The sequence below is a fragment of the Sander vitreus genome, chromosome 3 (assembly GCF_031162955.1).
Source record: "Sander vitreus isolate 19-12246 chromosome 3, sanVit1, whole genome shotgun sequence".
Taxonomy (NCBI): Eukaryota; Metazoa; Chordata; class Actinopteri; order Perciformes; family Percidae; genus Sander; species Sander vitreus.
In genome coordinates, this window is record NC_135857.1 from 24,314,332 (window position 1) to 24,339,642 (window position 25,311).

A 25,311-nucleotide genomic window follows, 5' to 3' on the forward strand; every position below is an offset into this window, starting at 1 on the left:
TCGTGTCATGCTGCAGCATACAAAATAGTGTTGGAAAACACAACACAAATAAAATAAATAAACATGTTTTGTTTAAAAAAAAACAACATTATCTCTACTATTACGATTTTAAGAAGGTAAAATCGTTTAGGTTAATGACCTCATAAGGATTAAAAATGCCTACAATTTGTTAAACCAAAAATGACACGTTCAGGAAATGTACCACTACAGAAAATAGAGTTACATTTGTTTGTGAAACTTGCGTTGGAAGTGTACATTGATGTGGTTAAAATAATAGAAACAAATAAATAAATGGATGTTTTCGGAGTCATTTAGTGTAAACACAATATTTATTAAATTAATTTCGCTTTTATTGTTTGCTGGCAGCTCCATTGTGACTTGTCCCACCCGCAAACTCCGCCCAGCCGCCACGTCAAAGACCGGCCCGCGAGTGCATAAACGGTTGCACAAACGAGCGTACCCTGTAACACACTGACTGTCGGTGAATGAGATAAACAAAGAGCCGGTAACTTTTCAGGAAAACAGACAACACTCTTCAAGCTCCACGGAAACATGGAAACTGGTAGGTTATGTGCCACTTTCTCCTGTTTCAGTCCTGGTGATTTGTGTCGCCGGCAGCCTGATCGCAGTCTGCATTTGACAGCTAGAGGATGACAGCTGAGGGAGCTAACAGGCTAAGTTAGCACTCATTGCGTTAGCATGCCAGCCTGCTAGCATGACTTTGCCGTCGTTTACTCATCTAGGTTTGTCAGATCATGCTGATACATTGTCAGCGAGGTACCGTCATCCAAACTGGAGAAATAAGACAGCTAACCCACTTTAACTCGTGTAAAATCTGGTGTCAGTTCCAGGAGCCGGAAATGTTAGCTTGTGTAGCTAGCTAACGTTACTCAAGAATAGAGTTGGAAATACTAGAAGCTGTCAATGTCTTTAAAGTGGTAGCGATTCATTTTAGTTTAGTTTTCGTTAGGAAAAACAGAAAAGAGAACTGTTTCACCTCACTTATATTACGCCTCTTTGTAATCGTTAACATTACCAACTAAAGCTGTAAATTAACCTTAAGCCAGCCAAGTCATTTGAGTTGTATTGTTTCAATTCAATCACTAACCTCAGGTTTCACTCGATGGTAGGAAAAGGCTTTCGAAAACCCGTGTTAACTAACTGTTCTCTTAAAGCCATTCATCTTCCTATATTTTTAAAGTATGAATTAAAATAAGGACTTTGATAGTGTCATACTATTCTGATCTTTGGCCTGATTTTGATTGTGGATGTCTACTGAGCCTCCACTGTTAGGCTGCATGCCAACTGTAGTTCAGACCTTTGCACATGGAGCAGTGATGGGCATAATAAAGTCACTAATATAAAGCCAATTGTACCACTGATGTGTAAATTTGCAAGTCACCCTGGCTGCCTGTGATTGGCCCCTCTCCATAGAAAACCTCTGTGAGCATTAATTCCTCCACTTGTTGAATAACAGCCAGACCAACTACTCACCCTTTAGTTAGGATTTTCAATATTTGTTCTTCATCGCACACCACTCTTATGTGCAAGCTGCTGCCAGTTTATAGCTGTCGACTAATATTCTGTTACAGATTCTCTCACTATTTAGTTATCCATGCGTACTCATCAGTGTCGACAAAAGTTCTGCTGTTGCTCCACAAACAAATCAATGTTATGTGGACATGGGACCCCATGCAGGCCTGCTCTCCAAATATTCTCTGCCTTAGCCGTGGTTCTGCTTATTTTCTGGTAACACGGGCATTGCAGTTAATAGAGTTTGACACTGTTCTAATCTGCAGCAGTCAGTGCATTTGTGTCAATGGAAAATAACAGAATGCAGCTGAGAGAGAGGGGTTGAATTCTAGGCAGCATGCATGACTAGGCAATGTCCCCCTCAATGTTTAATTGCTCTGCACTATTATTTGACGGAATTACAAAACATACATCAGTGGCAGTGTGTTCCATCAAAGTGTGTGTGCACTCATCCTTCCCCGTACGGCGGAACAAGACAAGCTTTCCGGTTTGTTCCTCTCACAGATGGAGCCAGATAAGTGATACCAGCCAGCTCTGATCGGCCCTTTGCTCCCTAAAGCCACTTATAGAAAGCATGCTTGATTACTTCCTTGTTGATCTTTGTCTTGTGCTTTGGCCTGTGCCAAGTCCGTCCTTCATTCTTTATCAGCGCTCAAATCATGATTGTGCTGTTAGTTTATGACTATTGATCTGGTATTTTCCAGGCATTATTTTGACATTTGAGTATGTGAGTGCTCATAAATCAGATCTTAAGAGGGAAATGTGTATACCTAAAGTGCAAAGATGAGTCACGGGAATTGGGACAGTAGGAAATTCCTCCTCGTTGTTACAGTTAGCTGTCTGACTGCCTAGCTGTTAGTCTTCCTGTTACAAGTTAACTTTATTTCTGCGTGTCTTCCCATCTTCATTATTTTACCATTCATTCCTTCGTTCTATATTTTATTATTCCCTTCAACCTTCTCTACCTCTCTCTTCTTGCTCCTCTAGGTCTGAGTCAGGATAAGGTAGCCACATTCCTCAAGCGGCTGCGGGCCGAGCCACGCTACCTGTTAGCCCAGAATGTGTCAACCTGCATTGACCCGTTGGAGGTTTGTCTGCACCGGCAGACTGTCCAGGACACTGTGCACATTTTCCAGCACTCTATCCCCACAGAAGGCAAGCCCGTCACCAACCAGAAAAACTCAGGTAAGACATAATGTACTACAGCAACATTCATGATTATAAGTGTACCTTTTGGGTTACCACACACAGATGCCTATGATTTAGCTTTAACAACAGAGAGCACAAACAAATGTTATTAACCGCAAATTTGTAAGTGAAGTCTGCTGAAATAGCTCAGAATTGACATTTTCAGGACAAACTGCAAAACTTTCCTTAAAACTTTTCCTTAAATTATGTATATATATATATATATATATATATATATATATATATATTTATATATATATTATATATATATATATATATATATATATTTGTGTGTATATATATATGTGTGTGTATATATATATATATATGGGTGTATATATATATATATATATATATATATATATATATATGTATATGTATGTGTGTGTGTATATCTATCTATATATATGTGTGTGTGTGTGTATATATGTCTTTGTCTTCTCTTCATTACTAGGGAGATGTTGGATCTTCTCGTGCCTCAACGTCATGCGACTTCCCTTCATGAAGAAGTTTAACATAGAGGAGTTTGAGTTTAGTCAGTCCTATCTCTTTTTCTGGGACAAGGTAAGGCGTAGATCCACATAGTTGTTTTTTGTTCCTTTGTGTGATTGGGTGTATGTGGGGGTGTATGTAAGTATGATTGCTATCATGTTGTATGTGTTTTTCACATTTAAATGTTCTACTTAACTAGCTTAAGTTATTAGTGTTCAATGTTTTTGTTGTTTTGCAGTCAGGACACTGTGTGTGTGTGTGTGTGTGTGTGTGTGTTCATTGCATTGGTACAGTAATATTATGCAGCACTTTACTACTATACATTGTCCACCTAAAACCCTCTTTTGTGTGTCGTGATCAGTGCTCTTCCAGGTCCGACATCACAGTGACACCTCGTTAAATGTTTTTATCTCTCTTTCTCTTAATGACCTTGTGTCTTTTTCTCCCACATGTATAGACAGTTGGCTGTTCCACCATGAATAATCTTTTCTGTGTAACAAGTGCCAGCTGTAGGGACTAACACTGACTCTAATATTCCAAACAAGGAAACAGTAAATGTGGATCTCTAAAAATATCCTGCCCCACTCTCAGCCAGTACTCTAGGTTATTACATTACATGTGTAGAGTTCGCAAGTCAAATCTATTAGGGTTACTTTGGATCTTTTATAGTGGGGTTTTATGAGGTACTTATCCACAGCAAAGATGCTCTATATCTAAGGATAGTGCATTACAAGCTGTGCAAATGGTATGAAAGTAGATGCGACCTTGTTTGTAATTGTAGTAAATGTCGTGTGGATCAAACTGGGGGCGTGCCGACCGCCATCTCCAAATACACTACACAACCAGTACACTGACTATGGATAAGTACCTTGTACAACCCCACTTCAAAAGATCCAAACTATCCCTTGAAATCTGCCAAAGCAAGTCTCAAATAACAATCTCTTCATTAGCAATTCATTAAGGCCTCTGAATGCTGACCATTTAAATTACACAATACTTTCCTTTCAAAGCTGTAATAATGTTATTTTACGTAGCGTATGTCTCATATTTAATGGCTATGCAAGGCCTGCCCGACACGTCTCATTTATTTTCTATTTTTCTGCAGGTAAAAACTAACTTCAATGTTGTTGGTTTCCAGTCTCCAGTTTTGTGACTTAAGTCTAACACGTCTACCGTTCTGCATTACATATAGTAACATCACATCATTAGATTCTACAGCCCCTTACAGTTTCTTTTTTCAGTCACCATGTTGCTCTGTTGTGTTTGCTCTTTTTTTTCTACAGGTTGAGCGTTGCTACTACTTCCTCCAGGCCTGTGTGGAGACAGCACAGAGGAAGGAGCCTGTCGACGGACGCCTTGTCCAGTTCTTGCTCTCCAATCCAACCAATGACGGAGGACAGTGGGACATGTTGGTCAACCTCATTGGTTAGTTCCCATCATAAAACATAATCACCTTGACAAGAAGTTGAATGATTGACTAAGTTGGATAATTTGTGCAATTGCAAATATATTTGGTAATTAGAAAAATGAACTGTACTGTCTTTCTACAGAAGAAAAACTGGTAGTTATTTGCTATTTGACTGGATTAAGAATCTTGTTTTAAATTGTGTTTTATACCAAAGATCCTCTATACTAAAGATTTTCACATTTCAAGCAGCGCCAATGCAATGAAACGGTACACACTTCCTGTCTCCTAAAGGGGCGTGACCTCATTTGAACGTGTAGTGAACGTCGTGTGGATGGATGAAAAGTTATATTTAAATAATTTATTATGTTCCTTTGCTAACGTTGGATATTTACACAGCTAAAAGACATATTTAGCATCACAGAGATTAGTTTTGTTAGGGCGTTCACGAACCTTAGCTGACATTAGCTTCTCTGTGTTGCCAGATCTCGCGAGAGTTTGGTCCTGAGACAGAAACGGGTCTAAAACAAAGTTAATTTTCTCCTAATGTGTCCGTCTGAAAAATGCCATTTTAGTGTCAGAATGTTCTGGAGATATGTGTCTTGTGAAAAATGGGTCCAATATATACTTTGGTGACTCTGGGGCGAAAGAATCGCTCATAATCTGTGTTCACGTTCACTACTCCTGTTGGAATCAATACACTCAGGACCTGCCGCTAGTCTACTAAAGAGGCGTGGCCGTGGCGGAGCCCACGTGACACGGATAAAGGAAACTACTCTGAGTTGGGGCGTCTCGGTTCTAAACCGTCTCTGTTTATACTGTCCTGTCTTCAGAAAAGTATGGCGTCATCCCAAAGAAATGCTTTCCAGAGTCGCACAGCTCCGAGGCCTCACGCAGAATGAATGACATCCTTAATCATAAGGTGCGTTTACACATTTCCCTCAGTTCAAACTAATTAAGCTCACATATCAGTGAGTCACATAATCAGTGAGGCAGTGCTGACTGTTGTTTTTGTCTCACTTTGTCTTAGCTAAGAGAATACTGCCTAAGACTGAGGAACATGGTGGCCAGCGACGCTACTAAAGCTGAACTGTCTGATGCAATGGACACCATGATAGAGGAGGTGAGACCGAAAGAGCACATACAACTGTTTCCTGTAGAATGTATTATATTCCCCACAAGAAGTTTCCCAGGCAACTAAGAACATTTTGTCGTCGTCATACTCAGATCCTAGTCAGAATATGAGTCTGATACTGCTCCATTGGGCTGTAATTATGGGGCGTGTTTCAACCGAACCAGGAAAGAAAATGCCTCTGCACTCAATTGGATAGACCTACAACCAATCAGAGTAACGGAGTATGTGACGTATGCCCCATCTTCTTAGCGACCATCGGGGCCAGCTGATGAATTAAACTTTTGTCGAATCCCGTAGGAAGGACGGCAAAAACATCTTTCCGATTGACAAATGCCTTGATCGCGGTTCTCTGTTCCTGTTAAAAATGAATGTGCTGTCGATATCTTCTATAACAGATGCGATGGCGGAATCTACACATCTCAATTCGGCATCTTTGTTGTAAACAAATTCAACCCAAGCGCTCTTTGGTGACGTGGTTGATTACATTACTGTTAATCATCTGTCCATCATCGTATGAAGCCCGCCCTGACAATTTGATTGGTCCAAACAGCTCTGGTTCGAGCATAGTTGCTCCGCAACGGATCAAGTCCAGACCGAACTTCCCAACCTCAAATGTTGTGGGCGGGGCTGAGTTCGGCTGGCATCCAGGCTAGTTCCTCATGTGTTTCAGGTGCCAAAAATAGTCCCTGCTCGGGGGGTAGTTCTTTCCAAAGGTTCAGGAACTATCAGGGCAGAGTTTGCCGCGTCAATGCCGCCGCTGATTTAAACACTTCAACTGTACAGCTTCATTCACAAAATTAGGAACCACTACGTGACTCTGGTACAAGGTACGGACATTTTTGGTAGCTATGTAGTCGGGTCATGTTTCTGACTAGTTACATTTTTTTTTAATCACGGTTATGTGGTAAAGCAGAAATAAATAACCATCACTCACATCACAACCGTCACCCAGCAGATCATCTCGATTTTGGTGGTAGGTGTTATGATGTTTTTAGTCTCCTTTTCATTCATTTAGAACATCCATCCAGGATGAGTCGGTTTCGTTTCCTCTCTCGTCTCAAATGCTGCCGTCATTTTTGTTCCGTCATTGGTCTAATTGGCTTAATCTTCAGGCAATGGAAATGAGTTCTGAGTTCAGTTCCTGAGTTTAGTTCCTTGGGTTCCATAGTTTTATGGAACTATTTGATGGAATGAGAGACATCAAAGCAACCCAGAGTCACTCCTTACCTGTTCCAACATACTGCATGTGTTGTGAAGTTATGAGATTGATAGAGGGTGAATTATATTAAATAAAAGCATGAATAAAGGACACCTGCAGACTTGTTTATGGATATACAAGCAGTGCACACTGTATTGGGTACGCCTGTGCAGTCTAATGCAATCCTCTACATCTGTTCTGCTATAAAGTCTACTGTTATGATGCCTATAATGTTCAGTTTTTGTTGACACTGTCAACATTTTCTTCTTTAACCATGACCTCAGTAATACACATTTAATTGAATTCACACAATTTTGACAATCTTAAAAAAAAAAAAACATTATATACTTTATGAAGGTAGAATTTATGACAGAGCTGTTGTATTGCATTCCAATAGATTGTACAGGTTTACCTAATAAATATTGAAAAATGGCACACCTCATTTAACTTTGTAACATTGTCCCATTTTGCCAGAAGAGGGGGCTGTCAACCGTCTAAATAAGAGGGGCAAATCTAAGTAGGTTTCTTTATAACCAAGAAGGTTTAACAATGAAATATTGTGGTACTTTATAATACCTACATCATTAGGATTTCATATCAAACTGACTTAATTCAACATACCAGTACATTAATAGCACAGGTGATACTAGTACATAAACATGCCAGCAACTTGCATTTCAACTGACAGGTGTAGTACAGGGAGAAATGATTCTAATATAGTTTCAATCTAACAAAACCTTTGTTCACGTTCACTGCAGGTCCATTTACTGTCTTCCAAAGCCTAAAAAAAAATTATTTTTTTATAACAGAACTTGCAGAATACCTGTCTGTGTCTGTAGTGTAGTATAATTTAAAGTACCTTTTTCAATATGTGCACATTACACACAGACATGAGTTATAGTGGAGTGTGTTAAAGCAACATAATTAAAAATAAATAACCTGCACACACCCCCAGATAGTGATTGTTTATGAAACAAATAAATGCATATGTAAACAAACTATTTAACCATGTACTTATTATATTCATGTATGCATGCACTGAAATTCAGGGTAACACTTTATATTAACCATCACTATTAATTATAATGTTAACAAAAAGCTAATGAAATTAACAAACAAAATTATCATCATTAATGTTTACTAATTATTAGTAATGCTATAATTAAGTTATTTAACAGTTTATTGTTGCACACATACCATTTTATGTATGCAAGTATTTGTTAATAATAACTTAATGGTTTGTAAACCGTCAAACATTATTTGGATGGCTGTCATGATTTTAACACCGTGTTAATGGTTTATACATACTTTAAAAAAAGCATCAATCAACATTATTCAGATAGCTATTATTATCACACAAGTCATCTCTTTTATAGCTCAGCAAACAAATGTAATAGAGCCAAATGAATGTATCATTAGTTGCAACTTTATAAATAGTTAACAAAACCATTTTTAACCTTAGAAAAAGTGTAAATCATATATCTAAATGTATGAACAAATTATTTTATATAACACTTAACTAATGACATAAAATTACATAAATTATGAAATTACTAATAAGTAGTAAACACAATATGTCATCATTTAATTATTTAACAGTAACATTGACCTAAAGTTGAATTAACTATTAATTTACCATTAACAATGATGGTTATTATAAAGTGTTACCAAATGCAGTCGTGTGTGTGTGTGTGTGTGTGTGTGTGTGTGTGTGTGTGTGTGTGTGTGTGTGTGTGTGTGTGTGTGTGTGTGTGTGTGTGTGTGTGTGTGTGTGTGTGTGTGTGTGTGTGTGTGTGTGTGTGTGTGTGTGTGTGTGTGTGTGTGTGTGTTTTGTGGCTCTGAAAGGTGTGTGTGTGTGTGTAATTGGTCAGTCAATCAGCCTCCCATTGAGTCGATTGCACACAGAACAGGGGTCTGGTTATGCTGGCTTTGTAGTCAGCTGTTTGGTTGCATTGTGCTGCTGGCTGTTTGCTTGTTTAAACAGTCGCCTGTATCTCACCCCCCACACACACACACACACACACACACACACACACACACAGACTTCTGCATACACGCACAACTGTATGTTGTGCAACAGTAAAGACTCACTGCACTGCACAACAGGGTGGGGGGCTGGAGGGTTGTCAGTGTGTTTGTCCACCTGGTAGTGTTTTTTTTTTGCGAAACACCACTATCTCACTGCCGATGGTGATGGAGGATTTGGTCATGTCAGACGAACGGCTGAAGTAAAACCAGCCAAATTGTTCGACGATATTGTTGCATTTGACCAGAATCAGGGTGCGAACTACGGGGGAACTCGGCTCCCCTTAATAAGACATGGGCTCCCCTGAAAACATGATTTGTGAAATTTTGGGGGGGGTCTCTAAAAATATTAACAGTGTGTCATTTTGACGTGCAATTTAAGTTTTGTGTAATGTGATCATTGTGGATTATGTGTAAAATTGCAAAAATATCAATTCATGCATGACGGGGATTTAAACCTAATTCACTTCAATAGAGATAACTAAACATGCTATTCTTGTCATGAGCATCAAAGCGTGGCGGCTGCAAATTCAACTCATGTGTAGTACATGTTAACTCAAAGATTCGTAGAAAAAATATAAACGTTGGAGGCCGCAAAGTCCTTGAAATCCATTCTGCAGTTAGCATCATATAGCCATGGCAAAAAGAAAACAAGGCCGTTAAATTGATTTTGGTTTTACTGAGAAATTGTGTAGCAATGACGTTAATAGCACGACCGATTCACCTGCTGCAAGCCCTGTTGGCACACCTGCCGCCGGGGTGACAACGCAAGAAGAAGCTGATGAAATTATGTCCTCTCTGGCTGAAGATGGTGGTGGTAACAGCTCGTCAGAGGCCGGTCACCATCCTAACCCCTCTCGCTCCTCTCTCCCGTTAAATTGGAACAGCCAGCAGTGGAGAGACTGGAGGAGCCGATCTACATGGCTGTTTGTTAACCCTTGTGTTAGAGAGATTATCTATTGATTGATGGAATAGCTGACAGTATACCGCCTTTGTATCTTGAGCAAAGTCACTTGGCCATTTGCTACATCCTTTTGGTTTTATTCAGAATAGATGCAAATAACGGCTGCATGTTTTTCACTTCACATTTTAATAGCAAAGTTCTTGTTGTTAATTTTTAGGCTGGAGGCAATTCCAGGTGCAACTCCCAATACACTTTTGTTTGCAGAGTAAAGTTGAAGCTCAAATGGAACATGTAAGAGGCCTCTTCCCCTGCAGGGAGATCACAAACTAAAACCTAAGTGTTGCTCCTCCAAGAAGCCTCAGGCAAAACTGTAACTACAGTCTGCACACACTGTGGACACACAGCACTTTGTTCAAATGCTAACTGGCAAAACGGTTAAGGATGGAAGTTCGCTTAGGGATAATTGAACGGAGGAATTATGGTATTCTTCGGTAGCCTGAGTAACTTTAACCGTAATCTCAAAGACAGCCTAATGCGTTGTTTATAGGCTATTTGTGGGTGGCTGTTTGACCTATCAATTCCTGTCAATAAAGTATAATAGGGTAAATCCTGTATAGTGCATACGCTTGTAGCTGTTATGTATCTTTGTAAGTTGCAAGCGTATTTTCAAAAGCAAGATCCATTTGGATCTCAGAGATAACATTATTCTTATGTAAAATATACTAATCATTTAAAAAAAAAATCAACTAAATATGTCAGCTTTCTTGTATTTTAAAATGTGCTAAAAAATATATTGGAATCAAGATCAACATTAAAGTTAAGGCCAATATATCAGGTATACAGTATAAGTGGATGATTTACCTATAAGGTGCACGTAGGGCTGGGCGATATGGAGAAAATCAAATATCATGATATTTTTGACCAAATACTTCGATGTTGATATTGCGACACTATTGTAGGGTTGACATTTGGTCCTTTTCCCAAAATATTTCCACAATGAGATTTGTGATAAATAATCATCAGTAATGTGCATATATTGATTAAGTAGGTAAAGGCAAATAATAGAACCGTTAAAACAGTCTGGTAGGCTCAGACGATGACGACATCACTTTACTATATTGCAGCCTTTAAAACCAGGAAAAGACAACACTTGTTGTCATATTACGATATTACAATATCCAAAATCTAAGACTATGTCTAGTCACATATCACAATATGGATATAATATCGATATATTGCCCAGCTCTAGGTGCATGTGTCAGTTTTCCTTTGTAACAAGCAGCACAGTTATACCAAATTAAGCAGACTCCACTAAGGACATTAGACATGTTGTAGTACTGTGATCAAATGTAAAAGAAAACTATCATTACACAAAATGACCACATTAATTATTGTTTTTTGATATCTATAAAAATGTTGGGTTCATCCAGGTCACAAGTTCTTAAACGTTATAACCACAGCATGAATTGATTAATTGAGCAAATAACCAATAACATAGTTGATAATGAAAATGGTGCCTAATTGTATACAGATTCACCAAAATCAAAGTCAGTCTAAGAAATGTCACATAACCCCATCCACAGAGCTAGTGCCTCCAGCATCAACAGTACTGTTGGTGAACAGATAACGTTTGTGTGTGTTTGTGTGTGTGTGTGTGTGTGTGTGTGTGTGTGTGTGTGTGTGTGTGTGTGTGTGTGTGTGTGTGTGTGTGTGTGTGTGTGTGTGTGTGGGTGTGGGTGGGTGGGTGGGTGTGTGTTTGTGTGTTTGTGTGTGTGTGTGTGGGTGGGTGGACTTATGTAGTGGGTTTCTTTGGACTCTTACAAGTGGGAAACTAGTTTTCACCTGCATTTGCATCTATATGTGCACGTGTTTCTTAGGGTCAGAGTGCCGTGTCAGTCCTACTTTGCTGTGTGTGGAGGTGATGCTGTCCACCCTCCCTACGTGGCAGCTTTGATTGTGCACTGGTCTTCGTCACTCCAGCCCCACACATACTCCCATGACAGGCAACCGGGGTCAACGTCTCTGCTTTCACTTACTGTATTGATGGTGCGCGTGATTTAAATTGATCCCTTTTGCGTGTCAAGAATCTATTCTTTTTGTTCATACTGGTCAGGCGCATTGCATATCACATTCATCTAAAAACCTCTGCAATAGCAGCTTTACCCACTTTAAGCTGCACCTACAGTAAGAATGAGCAAGCTAATCTCATGCACCGTTTGTCTTTATAGAGGCTGTTAGATGACAGGATCCATACGCTGCGTTATTGAGGCAGAGAGGATTAGTTTAAGTTTCAAAGCCAGTCTTTCTCTTTCATGCTGTATCTGGTGTGTGTCCCTGCTCTTCTACTCTCACTTACATAGACAAGTAGGCAGCGTGCACCAAACAGATAAAGTGATATTCACTGGTAACGGTACATGCACGTACAGTTGCCAGTAGACACACACAGATTGTATCCCTCACACCACAACTGTAGCCCTTCCATGCTCCATTGCGTCATGGAATCAGAAAGACCATGTGCGGCTCTGGTCTTGGCTCTGAATGCAGGGAGAGTGGCTCTTAAGACAAGTCTAATTTATGAGACAGCCATCAAATCACAGAGGAACTTTCCTGCGGGAGCCCCGAGGGTCAGCGCTGCTGGTTATTGACTCAGTTGATTGGTTGTTTCATGGGGGTGGGTTGCTGCACATTTGTCATTGTTAGGCGCTGCAACGATAGCTTTGCCATTTCATAGATTTCCACTCACATTTGTCAAATGTTTTACACCATTGTTAGAATGTAACACTGACCACATGTGTTGCATGTTTACAAAACATGGAGGTTTTAATCAAAACCTTGCTCATTTTTATCCAAACTGTTTGCATGGTGTCATTTGCTTACACACACAAGTCCAGCTTCTATTCAATAGTTATACATTTGCATCAGTGTAGCAATGAGGCGCATGCTTTCCTCAATTTGGCATTAACTGGTTGAGAGCCAGCTTTAGACCCTAATTATGTCTAATTTTTAAAATGATTTCTCCTAAAAGCTGAAAGTAATTTGGCTGCATCGTTTTCACAGCAACATTTAATGTATCTCATGTATATGCTACATGTACAAAATACAAGAGGCATTTAATCCACTTCATTTAGAAGACTGATCAGGTATTTGGCATTTAATTGCAGTAATAAATATTTATCACTGAAACAAGATAATCAGTCAGTCAGTTACAGGTGCACATATTGCTGCATTAGACTAAGAAGAAGTCTCACACTTTTTACTACCACACAAGATGATAAAAGCAAAAAATAAATTGCTATTTCAGTTAGGGGTGTGCAAAAAAACTCGATTCACATTCGAAGTGTGATTCAAGCTCTACCGATTTCAAAATCGATTCATAGAATTCCAAAAATCGATTCATATTTTTTTTTTTAATTGTATGTCTACTGCAATCATATGGGAAAATTATTTACATTTACATGCTGTGAATCGTTTTTTTAAAAATCGAGAATCGTTTTTTGAATCGAATCTCGAGCCTAAAAATCAATATCGAATCGTGACATTTTCTGAATCGTGCACCCCTAATTTCAGTGTTCTTCTGTAAAGTAATAGAAAGTGCAAGCTTACAGAAACTAGACAGTTCCATGCCAATCTCAATTGAAGTTGGGCAGGTTAGCGGGTGCATCTGATTTTTATAATGCCTTTAAAGCAACATGCTAAGTCAAACATGTAAATGCCACCCCCTTTTTTTCTTTTTTTACTTTTCCTATAAATGGATAAAGTCACTTAGGTGTTAGTAAGGATGTATCCAAAGTTGCAAAGAGTGGACCACACAGGAGAGAGGAGAGAGGAAAGGCTGACATCTTAAAAACTGGAGTGAATGCTCAAGGTTACCCATATATTCCTATATTGTAGTGTGTTGCCATTGGTTTAGCCTGCTTACTGTATGTGTTAGGCTCACTCATAACTCCAGGTTATTTGTTTGTTTGGGTTGTGCAAAACAAATAAACATGCAGAGGGATGCCAGCCGGTCAACACTGCAGCACAGATGCTATCAAACATTAGTTGCGGTTAGCCCCAATAGCGTGCAGTCAGTCAGCTTATTGTTTATAGCAAGACACGCACACTCGATATGTCACAGAATTGAGACTGACCTGAGGTGGACCTTCTGCTAGAGACTGATGAGTTGAAGAGAACGCTGCCTGTTAACAAACTGCTGGTTCCTGAAACCTGTGAAGTTTGATTATAATGTTTAGAATAGTAAGATATGAATGAGATGGTCTTTTGAAGTTACAGTCCAAACATGAGTCGAGTTTCTGAGTAACGCCGGTTGACGTAATGAAGAACTTTTACCCTGAGGTCTTGGGCTCAAATTATTTGTAAATTCTGTTTTGAAAAACCGACCATAAAAATTTGCTAACAAAGTATGACCAGTATTCATCATTAAAACTCCCAGTGCATTGTGAAAGCAGTTATTGTGTGTTCAGCAAATTAAATGAAAGACATTGTGTAATTAATTTTATATGTATGGATATTTTACTGTTTTGTCAGCCTCCCTGTTATTTCCCAGCTCTATGTATTCCTCTCCCTTTTCTCTGTGTCTTTCCCTCTTTCTCATACATATCTATCATTAAGGCCATAGTTGTTTCAATATTGGTCCTGCTCAAATGTCACCATGGCTGTTTATTCTCTGACTCTGACTGAAAGAGGTCTCTCTTTTAGCCCAGCCCTTGCCTCACACCTACTTTATTTACCTTGCCCGGGCAGTATTGGTCGACGCAAGGCTAAACAGGCATTAATGGAGATGCTTACAGTATGTCTCAGGGCATCTGAAAGACAAATTGTAAAGGGAGTGAAAAAGTTTAGTTACCAGGAAGAGCAGAGTCTTTCTTGGAAGAAAGAGACAAAAAGCAGGAAAGAAAAGGGCGCCGGTCAAGAGGGAACGGGAGATGTCTTGTCAAGGTGCCGAGGGCATCTGGGCAAACACAGACCAGACAAGGGGATGGACACCTTGGCATTTGGTCTTGCCCACAGGGAAGTCTAAACAAAGTAGTTGAATTAGGAGGAAAATGGCTCAGGGGTGATGAGGAGTTGAACAGATGCCTTTGTTGACTCTGCGCATGTGTGTATTTTTGTGTGTGTCTGTACTTTTGACTTTACGCATTTCTGTGATGACGAGGGGGTTTGTTTGTTTGAATAAGCCATGCCTGAATTTATCCATTTTTGTGTGTTTGTCTCTGTGCGAGAATGTGCTCGAGTAGGTTTGGGGTGAGAATGGTGGGCTCAGTGTCTACTAACCAGAAAGCAAGAATGTCATCTTTATGTAGGGTGCATTTAATATGTGTTGACTAAGCAGGGGAAACTGCTGCCATGGCTGCTATATTTCTCCAGGCTGAGCCAAAAATAACCCCTCATCAGCTGTGTATTCAGCTAGACAGAAGTTTAGTCTGGATATCAGTAGTAGAAGTCAATAAAAACAGGGTGATATATATATATATATATATATATATATATATATATATATATATATATATATATATATATATATATATATATATATATATATATATATATATATGTATATATATATATATATATATATATATATATGTATTGGAAATGTGTCCTTTGTGACACCCATAGTCATAACAGTAGGAGTGTGAGCTATCACCATTCATCCGCACAATTGGAACAATACTCCCCGTAGTACACACTGTTATCTACCAACAACAATGGACTGCACCGCATCCTAATTTCTCAGCACTTTTTTAATCGTATTTCATAGGAAAAGCATTTACTGGGTCCTGGGAGAGGAGAGCAGAGGATGGGAGAGATGAAAAGCAAAACTGGGAAATTCCTGAGATAACTATATCAGAGGTTAGAAGGGCCAGATTGACAGACGGCCCAGTCCAAACAACCCGATTTAGCCGACAGGAACTCTGTCTGAACTCCAGCGCCGCAGGAAGACAGGGAGGGAGGGGGAAAGAGTGTGGGCTGCAAATGGGGAAATGGAGGGGTATGAAAAAGATGGAGAGGGGAGGCACTGTTAGGAGAGAAAAGAGGGGGAAATGTAGGGAAAGTTGAAAGAGCCCCAAGCACTGATGGATGAGTGTATGCAAGGACAGACGTGGAGTTGTAGGGGTTAGATGAGCGCACATTAAAAATATGAGCTGGAATTATGATTTACAAACTTCTCTAAAAACCTCCCTATAGGCAAGAACGTACAAATGTCACTGTTCAGTTTGACTCGTGGTTGTTCTCTTTACCTCAGTAGTAGAGGTCCAGGAGTCGCCTCAGGCTCTGTTAAAATAGAGATACTGTCTGTTCACTCTGAAACTTGGTTGAACAATAATTGACTGTCTGTGCATGTTAAATATGAGTTTAACGTAGATGCGATTGGTAAAGAAGTTGATGTTCAAACTGTGTGTTGTGTAGGTGTTCCGGGTGGCCAGCGTTTGTCTAGGCAGCCCTCCTGAGACCATCTGTTGGGAATACAGGGACAAGGACAAGAACTTCCATCGCATGGGACCCCTCACCCCACAGGAGTTCTACAATGAGCACGTCAAACCTCTATACAACATTCAGGACAAAGTATGTGACCCATCAAACACATCACATAGGCCGTGTAACTTTCTGTTGGTTGCTACTGTGAAGGACCTCAGGTTCTGACTCCCAATGGGAAGTTGTACTGTTGCTGAGCCTGAATGATACCTCTCTATCCTCAGGTCTGCCTCGTGAATGACCCTCGACCCCAGAACCCTTATGGGAAGCTTTACAGTGTTGAGTTTCTAGGTAACATGGTTGGTGGTCGCAGCACTCTGTACAACAACCAGGCCATCCAGCTGCTTAAAAAGGCTGCGGCTGAGTCCATCAAAGAGGGAGAGGTAGGTTGGGGCAAACAGGCGTCAGCTGTACACACACACACCTTTGTCCATTTGAGGGTGTCGTCATGTGTAAACTTCATAAATCTCAAAAACGGCTGCCTTTTTTTTTTTCCTCTCTTAGGCGGTGTGGTTTGGTTGTGACGTCGGGAAACATTTCCACGGCAAGCTGGGCATTAATGACATGAATGTGTGAGTAAAATGCATCATGTGAAAGTTATTTGCAATGCTATTTGAATCTAGTCTGCTGCACATTTGTCCAAGGTATTAGAAGCAATGCATTTAGCTTATTAACATGGCTTTAGGTTCTTATTTGTCAAATGTGGTGATAGGACGGCAGTACAATTTTTGGATTTCATGTTTCAAAGCCCTTCAGGAGAGGTGTGTTTTCTGGGCAAGTAGGTTTATTTAAAAAATAAAAATAAAAGAATAAATAAAAATTACCTATTATTACTACAAGGAGAATGCAACAAGGGAATACAACAATATCCTACGCAGCGACTATTCAGTGTTTTTCACCACTATCACTGTACTGAACCGTACAACTCTGAAATGCTTGAGGCAGCTGAACACCAACCAGCCCAACACTTATCTAAATGTAAAATAACAATGTTAAAATTGACCAGTGAATTGGCACACTTGTGTTTGGCACTGTTGTATCCCAATCTTGTCTGTGCTGTGACTGCAGGGTTCACACACAGGAGCCTTCATGAGGTGTCAGTCTCTCCACAGGAAAAATGTTGCTTATCATTGCCCTTCAGGTGCAGCGACATCTGTGTCTGAGTTGCTGGCGCCAGGGTTAAATTTGCCCACTGAACCAAACCAGCATGGTGCAAAAATGTCTGTTACCATCTCGGCTGTAGCTCATCTTTCAGACAGATCTTTTCTTGTGCTGGTAGATTATAATTGGAATATGGCTGAGGCTTAATGGAGCCTGATTTCTACAGTCATGTTCAAGAAACATGTTAGCTCATGCAGAATCCCAGACTGATGAAGATTTTGATTTGGCTTTTTATGGTCATCACATGTCTTTCCCTTCCCCTACAAAAAAGAAATATTAGGATTGATGGGATATGATATAGACAATTACCCATTAAGTATCAAAACGTTACCTTTTCACCTTGAAATGATCAATATGTGATGAACTCAAGTGCAGACTTTGAGTTTCTTTAATCAGAGGTGTTTGTGTGTGTGTGTGTGTGTGTGTGTGTGTGTGTGTGTAGGTTCAACCATGAGCTAGTGTTTGGAGTTTCGGTGAAGAACCTCTCTAAAGCAGAGCGACTGATATATGGAGACTCTCTCATGACCCACGCTATGATCCTCACTGCTGTCACAGACAAGGTACGCTCACACAAACATACAGCACAGGTGGGTGACTGTTCAGTAAACTCATGCAAACATACAGTATGTATACAAGCAGGCCGAGAGGAATACACACATTCAGAGTTTCCCAGGCTTTATTGCATCAAAGCCTTGCTGCGTGTTTACGCTGCTTTAATCGGCTGCAGTTTTTCATAGTGATGTCAATTTCCCCCCTTGTAAGTAACCCCAGCTGTTAGGACACTTTCTTTCCTCCAGTATCGGTTTGTCCCTCTTATCTCCCCATCGTCTTTTCTCTCTCTCTCTCTCAGGATGGGAAAGAAGGCTATGAGAAGTGGAGGGTGGAAAACTCCTGGGGCGATGACCGTGGAAACAAAGGTGAGTTGAAAGACACCTAACGCATTATTACACAATTCCGACTTTAAGTCCTTTCATTTAGGGTATTGTAATTTACTTCAGATTAAACCTGTAATGAATTACTATATATATATATATATATATATATATATATACATACACACACACACACACACAGTTATGGTTCGGAGCTGCGACGCTGGAAACATAACACTAATCTACAACAGCAGTCTGTTTCTGATATAACGTCATTTACACTGATTTAAGTGCTCTTGGATACACAGTTTGTTGCAAGAGTGTGACATGCAGGCTCTGCATGCACAGCAAACCAACAATCATGATCTATTTTAATCAGTTTATCAAACAACCAAAGCAGGCCCCGCTAGTCGACCACAACCTGACATTTAGAGGAAGCAACATGCATGCATTATTAATATCATTCACTTTAGCCTGGATTGATATTATATGAATACAATGGTGTCATGTCAGTCAACCAGTGTATTTCTTCCTAATTTCCCTCTCCAAAATCACTTCAGAAGAGTAGTCACAGCGCTTACTTGCTTTGGTTTTTGTAAAGCATTAAAGTTCAACAAAGACTGGTTCACATAAGAAAGTTTCCTTTTTATTTTCTATGTAGATGCACTCCCCTACAAAATCACTCCAGTAGTTGAGAATGATTTAGTATTTCTAAATAGGGCTATTTATGTCCTCTTGTAAAAATTAGTCTTTTTTTCATATCGCAATATATATCGCAGGGGAAAAGAAATATCGCAATGTAAGGTTTTTTTTTCAATATCGTGCAATAATAATAATACACACCATATATGTATTTTACCCTGATTGTTAAGTTGCCAAAATTAATACATTGTCATGTCACAGAGAAGTAGCTGCTTGAAAATATCTAAAACAGTTGCTTTCACCTGGATATAGTCCCAAAATCTTATACTTGCTTTTGCAACAAAGGCCCCCGGCCTCCCCATCTCTCTTTCACATCTTTCTCACACCGCGGTGTCTCGTGATAAATCCTCATCTTCCTGTTTGTGTCTATTGAATTAAGAACAGGATTAGACTGAGATGTTCCTCTGTGTTGTTGCTTTATGAATTTGTAATTGGCTGTGTCCTGTTTCATAAAGACTCACGGACACACACACACACACACACACACACACACACACACACACACACACAGTGGCCCTTATTGTGCTCTTTCTGCTGCCTCTGGGTCAAGATGCATGAACGTAGTTACAGAATAAGCTAATCCTTAAGGTCAGAAAGTAACACAGCGAAATTCCTCCAAATGTCTTTGCAAAAATATTTGGTTTTACAGGCTTGTTTTGGCTTGGTGACATAGTGACTACTTAACAGGGCTAGTTGGTAAACTACTGTAGCTGGGGAGCTTACCCGAATGAATTGATTGTGTGACCAGGCCTTTAGACTTTACACTAGAGACGAGTATAATGCTGTATTGCAACAGTGACATAAGACTTGTAGTTAGCCTTTTGAAAAACTGGGAACTTTTGAACCAGCTTTTTTTTTGGTAAGCTAACCAAGTTTTTTATTTTTTGTTTGTTTTTTTAAACCACAAATTCAAAATGAATTTAACAAACTAAGTCAGTCTTGGGCTGGCTACCAGTAAGTCGTTTTGATGCACTGGGGGGAAATGTTGTCATTAAGTAAGTAAGAATGGTTTGTCTATATGCAACAGGCCCCACAACACAGCAGGTAGTCCACATCACTGTCTCAGACTCTACTGTCTACTGTTGTTATTCCCTCTATCCTTTCATCTCTGTTTCTCATCTTCCTCTGACCTTCTCTGTCTCTCTACTCCATCTCTGAGCTCTACATTCCACTGCAAATTATTGGAGAGTATTCCAGGTCAGTCATGCATCGTCTGGCAACGCACACATACAGTGCAGCGTATACACACAGAGAAACGCACACATACTCACAATATTTGCTTGAACCCACAAACCATAGTGACTGTTGGGAAAACATGTGAAAACCCCTCAGTCAAATCAAATGTATTTCACGCATATCTTATTCCATAAACACCAGCAGATAGGGACGGCCAGGGCCCCCAGCTTCTCCACAGCCAAATTAATAAAGTTTTCGAGAACATCAGTTCGAGAAGTGGAGTTCACATGGGAATCCAGGGTCTTTGTTTGTTCAACAAAAGCTGAGGGGAAAAAGAGGCACAAGTGGAGAAAAGGAGAGGAAATCATGCAGGAGAAAGGAGAGAGCTGAGACAGAAATGGAGGCGCATTGTAGGTAGAAACTTTATAAAATAAGGAAAAACAAAGGCAAGTAGGCAAACAAGGCATGATTTTGGAAAGATGACAAAGGAGAAATTGAAGGAAGAGTGGGTAATAGCTGTGGAGCAGAGGGAGAGAGTGGAGTGTGTGTAGGCCTTTTCATATTCTTCCTAACCCTGAAGGAGTCTCTCAGGAGAGGTTTAACTTTCTGTTTCCTCCATCTTTAAGCCCTCACACAGCCGTTGTTATGGCTCTGCTCTCCACAGCTCATACTTTAAAACCGTTTCAGACAAAATGTTTGGCAACGCGCTCTGAGGTTTTTATTTTCAATTTGACAGGACTTTAGCCTGACGTGTCACAGGTTTTGTTTGAGCTCTGAATAAGTTTGATGTGGAGAGAGAGAGAGAGAAACTATGATGTTCTATGCACATGATTCTATTAAGTAAATAGAGAAGAAGATGATGTTAATGTGAATGGAAGGATTTCCTTGCTAGCGGCCATAACAGATTCTTGGGAAGAGAAGCTTCATTAGCTTTTCAGTATGCTTCTAATCCTTTGCCATTGTTTTGCACCAAACCCACAGTTACATATCTGTACCCTCATGTCATTTAAAGGTCCCTTTTTATTTCCCATGAAATGAAAAAGGCTTTTTCTGTGGTCTTCCAACTTTGCCTGGTACTGTTCCCCATCTATTGTTGTTTCACAACTCTATTCTTATGTCCTTAAGTTGAAATGCCACACTTTCCTCTGTGCTGTCAAGTGCCAAAATTATACATATGTTTCCACTTTTTCAAGTGGAAACATATAAAACTACAAAGGATGACCTTAAAGTGCTCATATTATGCGTGTTGGCTTTTTCCCTTTCTTTTATTGTTAAATATATATTTTTTGTGCATGTTATAGGTTTCACAAAGTGAAAAAGCCCAAAGTCCACCCCAAAGGCACTTACCATTTCCAACAGAAAACACTGCTCCAAACAGCTCTATTGTAGTCCAGCCTTTACGAACGTGCTAGCGTGGCACGCCCTCATGCTCTGCTTCTGACTGGGTAGTAGTCCTTACCTAGCTACTGTGCATGTGCAACTCCCAACAAAGATGGAACAGAAGTGTGATGCCTCACTCTGTAGCTAAAACAGAGAGCTCAACACACAGGGTGAAAAGAGGAGCTGCAGCAATGTGCAGTACAACAAAAATATTTTTTTTTTTTTTTTAAAGTTAAACCATGTAAACCTATTCTGATATAACCTCTAAATATAATTATGAACCTGAAAATGAGCATAATGACTTTTATGTTCTTGTGTCTTAGTTTCTATATTAAGCATTGCTTTTAGCCAAGCTACTGCCATGGCTCAATGGATACCAATGTTTGTCAGTTGGTCAGTCCACAGACCAAACAACTATTGGATGGGTAAGCATTCATGGTGCCCAGACGATATATGTTAATGACTTATAATAACTAAGATGGCAAACATGGTATAAAATTATACCTACTTTACATCAGCATGTTAACATATTTATTGTTAGCATTTAGCTCAAGGCACCACTGTGCTTGAATACATCCTGCCTGTCTTATTGTTAGGCATCCAGCTGTAGGGCTGGGCGATATGGAGAAAATCAAATAGCACAATATTTTATATAATTTAATACCTCTATCAATACCGCAACGATATTGTAGTGTGACTATTGGTGCTTTCACAAAATATTTACACAATGAGATTTTTGATAAATAATCATCAGTAATGTGGATATAATGACTAAGTGGGTAAAGGCAAATAATAGAACAATTACAACAGTCTGGTAAGTTCAGAAAATGACATAACTTTACTGTAATGCAGCCTTTAAAATATTACGATATCCAAAATCTAAGACGATATCTAGTCTCGTATCACGATATCGATATAATATTGCTACAATGCCCAGCTCTATTCAGCTGTTGAGTTAACTTGTTTAATAAAATAAATCTTTGTTGTTTTTTTAATTGTCTAAATCATTGTTCACTTCTCTTATTTCGACTAAATTTATATGAAAGTCCTGGTTCATGTTGGCCGGTGTTGTGGATTGCTGCTCAAATTGGAAAGCAAGATGACTGCTCCACACTCTTCTAGCTTACAGTACACCCATCTGTTCTGAGACAGGACAGTCAGCCTCTCCCTAAAAACAAATAAGGACACCCAACATTCACACACACACCACCATGCCACCCAACACGCGGGTTCCAGGAAGCTCACATCAACACACACACATGGGATACAACAGTGAGAACCAGGCAATGTGCCATCTAAGATTTGCGTACTTGGAAGGGCACACATACACAACCCCGATACATTGTTTTGAACTGTGGCACGTTTTTGCAGTCGCCCTGATGTCTTTGATGAGAGAGAGAGAGAGAGAGAGAGAGAGAGAGAGAGAATTAGAGAATTAGTCATTTCAGCATGCGGGTACAGCCTCCTCCAAAGAGAGATTAGGTTATCACAATATGTCTTCTCTCAGTGCAAGTTCAAGGTTGGCTTTCAAAACCACCCCAGATTCGGCCATGTTGACCCGTTATGACTGCACAAACACACGCTGAGGGAGACAGACATTGTTTGGTTTTATCAGGGTGGGTGTACAGAGGTGATAGCAGAAGTGTTGAAGGCATACTGCACTGCAAGGTGGGGGAGTGTGAACCGTGAGGGTCCCGGTCCTCCACCCTTCTGCCTGTTGAAACAATAGAGTTTAGTGATAAAGATCACTTTAAAGCAATGTAATGTAAGATATGTTTGACCATTCTGTCGGCTTAATTAGTGACATGATGTGATCTTGAATCAAGAATTTCTCTCTATAACAGTGTGTTGTGATGTTGTGCTTTCTTTGAACTGACAGATTGACTTTGACTTTTTTTTCACAAATCCTGCTATTTTAGCAAAAAGTGTGAACAGGCTGGACTACTCTCACTTTTGGAGCATAAAAACAGCATCTAAGAGGAATCTTTCTGCTCAGGACAATGTTCAAATTTGGAGAAGCACCACTCTTATATGCATTGTATAAAACATTGTAACAAAGAGACATTCATGGTCTCGTTTATTTAGACAGGCAGGTTTAATTATCTTATAATAATCTACACACCTGTCCAAAACATGTTCTTTTCTTTTTCTTTTCTCAAACTCTGTTGTGATGCAGTATATTCCGACTTTAACAACTGTTTGGTTGTCTTCCCTGTCTCTGTAGGTTACCTGATCATGACGGACGATTGGTTCTCTGAATATGTGTACGAGGTGGTGGTAGACAAGAAGTTCCTCCCCCCTGATGTCCTGGAAGTGATGCAACAGGAGCCCATTGTACTTCCTGCCTGGGACCCAATGGGAGCCCTGGCATAACTACGGAAATCCAGGTTTTAACCCCAACCTCTGGTCTATTTGACTCCGCCCTATTCCTCGGCTGCTTTTACCTCTTCAATATTCCCCCCCACACCTTCCAAAACAGCCTGTTCTTTTAGACAAAAAAAAATAAAGATTGTTTTTCTTTTTTTTACTGGACTGCCTGTGTCTTTTGTCTGTCTTTATTTCTTCCAGAGAGTGGCACTTCACACAGTTTTCTTGTTTTCTGGGATTGTGAAATGAATATAAGGCGCTGAATCTGGGCCTGAGCATTTAAAAGGCAGTGATTTACTGGTCTTGGAATAACACTTACAGAATTTCCAATAACACACAATCTTCCCATAACTTCCTCTCCCTGCAAACAACACAGTGTAAACCAGAAAAGTAGCATATGTATGCGTATATGTATTTGTTTGCATATCTTTTGCCTGTATCCCCCCTGACTGGGAATGTTAAAAGCAGGAAAGGGTCATACTTCAACAATACTTCCTCATTTCTACACAGAGCTGTTCTGATTGCACTGCCAGGTGAAAATCCAAGCACTTTCCTGCGCGGACTTTAATCATTTCTTAGTGACGTTCCAACTCTTCCTGCTTTAAAACACTCCTGTCAAGGTATGGACGACCTCCCAGCAGTTGGTCAGTCAGCTGAGTTATTGCTGCTCACCTTCTGCAGCGTGGTTGTTAAAAGCAAGAAGTGCCCATTCAGCATCACTGGCTTAAGGTAGATAGGAGACCTTGGACAGGACAGCTTTTATTGTGAGAGGAACGTAGCCCCGCACACAACATTTGAGGTCGGGAAGTTCGTTCATATTCTGACTAGAATCTTAGTATGACGTAGTCAGGCTACAATCTCCTAGTTTTCCACAGTTTTCCTTCATCCACCAAATCCACATACAGTATCTACACAATGGTTTGAGATGGATTTGTGCCACTCTTCTCACTGAATTCAAACAAATCAGAGATTTTGACATGAATTATAGTGACAGTCAAGCTGTTTTGAAAAATATACTTTCTACATAAACTGGATTGATTCTGAGATGTAAGTATTAATTGATAACATGCCCAACAATTTCTATCCTAGAAGTTTTCCCTCAGAGGAATGGTATTTTCTTTTACATGGATTTGATTTAGAGGAGAGTGCACTATAAATATCAGCTGGCTATGAAAGCTAAGAAACTATGAACATATGGGCCTCAAAGTCAAACTTTGGGCAAGAGTGATTTTTCTTGTTGAGACATAATATTTCAAAGTTGAGTAATTCTTTGTGACACTGTCTCTCCTGCGAATG

At 39.8% G+C, this 25,311-nt stretch overlaps 1 protein-coding gene across 1 annotated transcript; it reads left to right on the forward strand.

The window, feature by feature from the left end:
* Positions 1-427: 427 nt before the first annotated feature.
* blmh (bleomycin hydrolase) lies at positions 428-24,180 on the forward strand. Its single transcript, XM_078246638.1, has 12 exons — positions 428-562; positions 2,521-2,718; positions 3,176-3,285; positions 4,497-4,638; positions 5,452-5,540; positions 5,649-5,741; positions 16,292-16,447; positions 16,582-16,740; positions 16,862-16,929; positions 17,961-18,078; positions 18,369-18,435; positions 23,873-24,180. The coding sequence occupies exons 1-12, from the start codon at positions 553-555 to the stop codon at positions 24,019-24,021; spliced, it is 1,359 nt and encodes a 452-aa protein (XP_078102764.1). The 5' UTR covers positions 428-552; the 3' UTR covers positions 24,022-24,180.
* Positions 24,181-25,311: the final 1,131 nt, after the last annotated feature.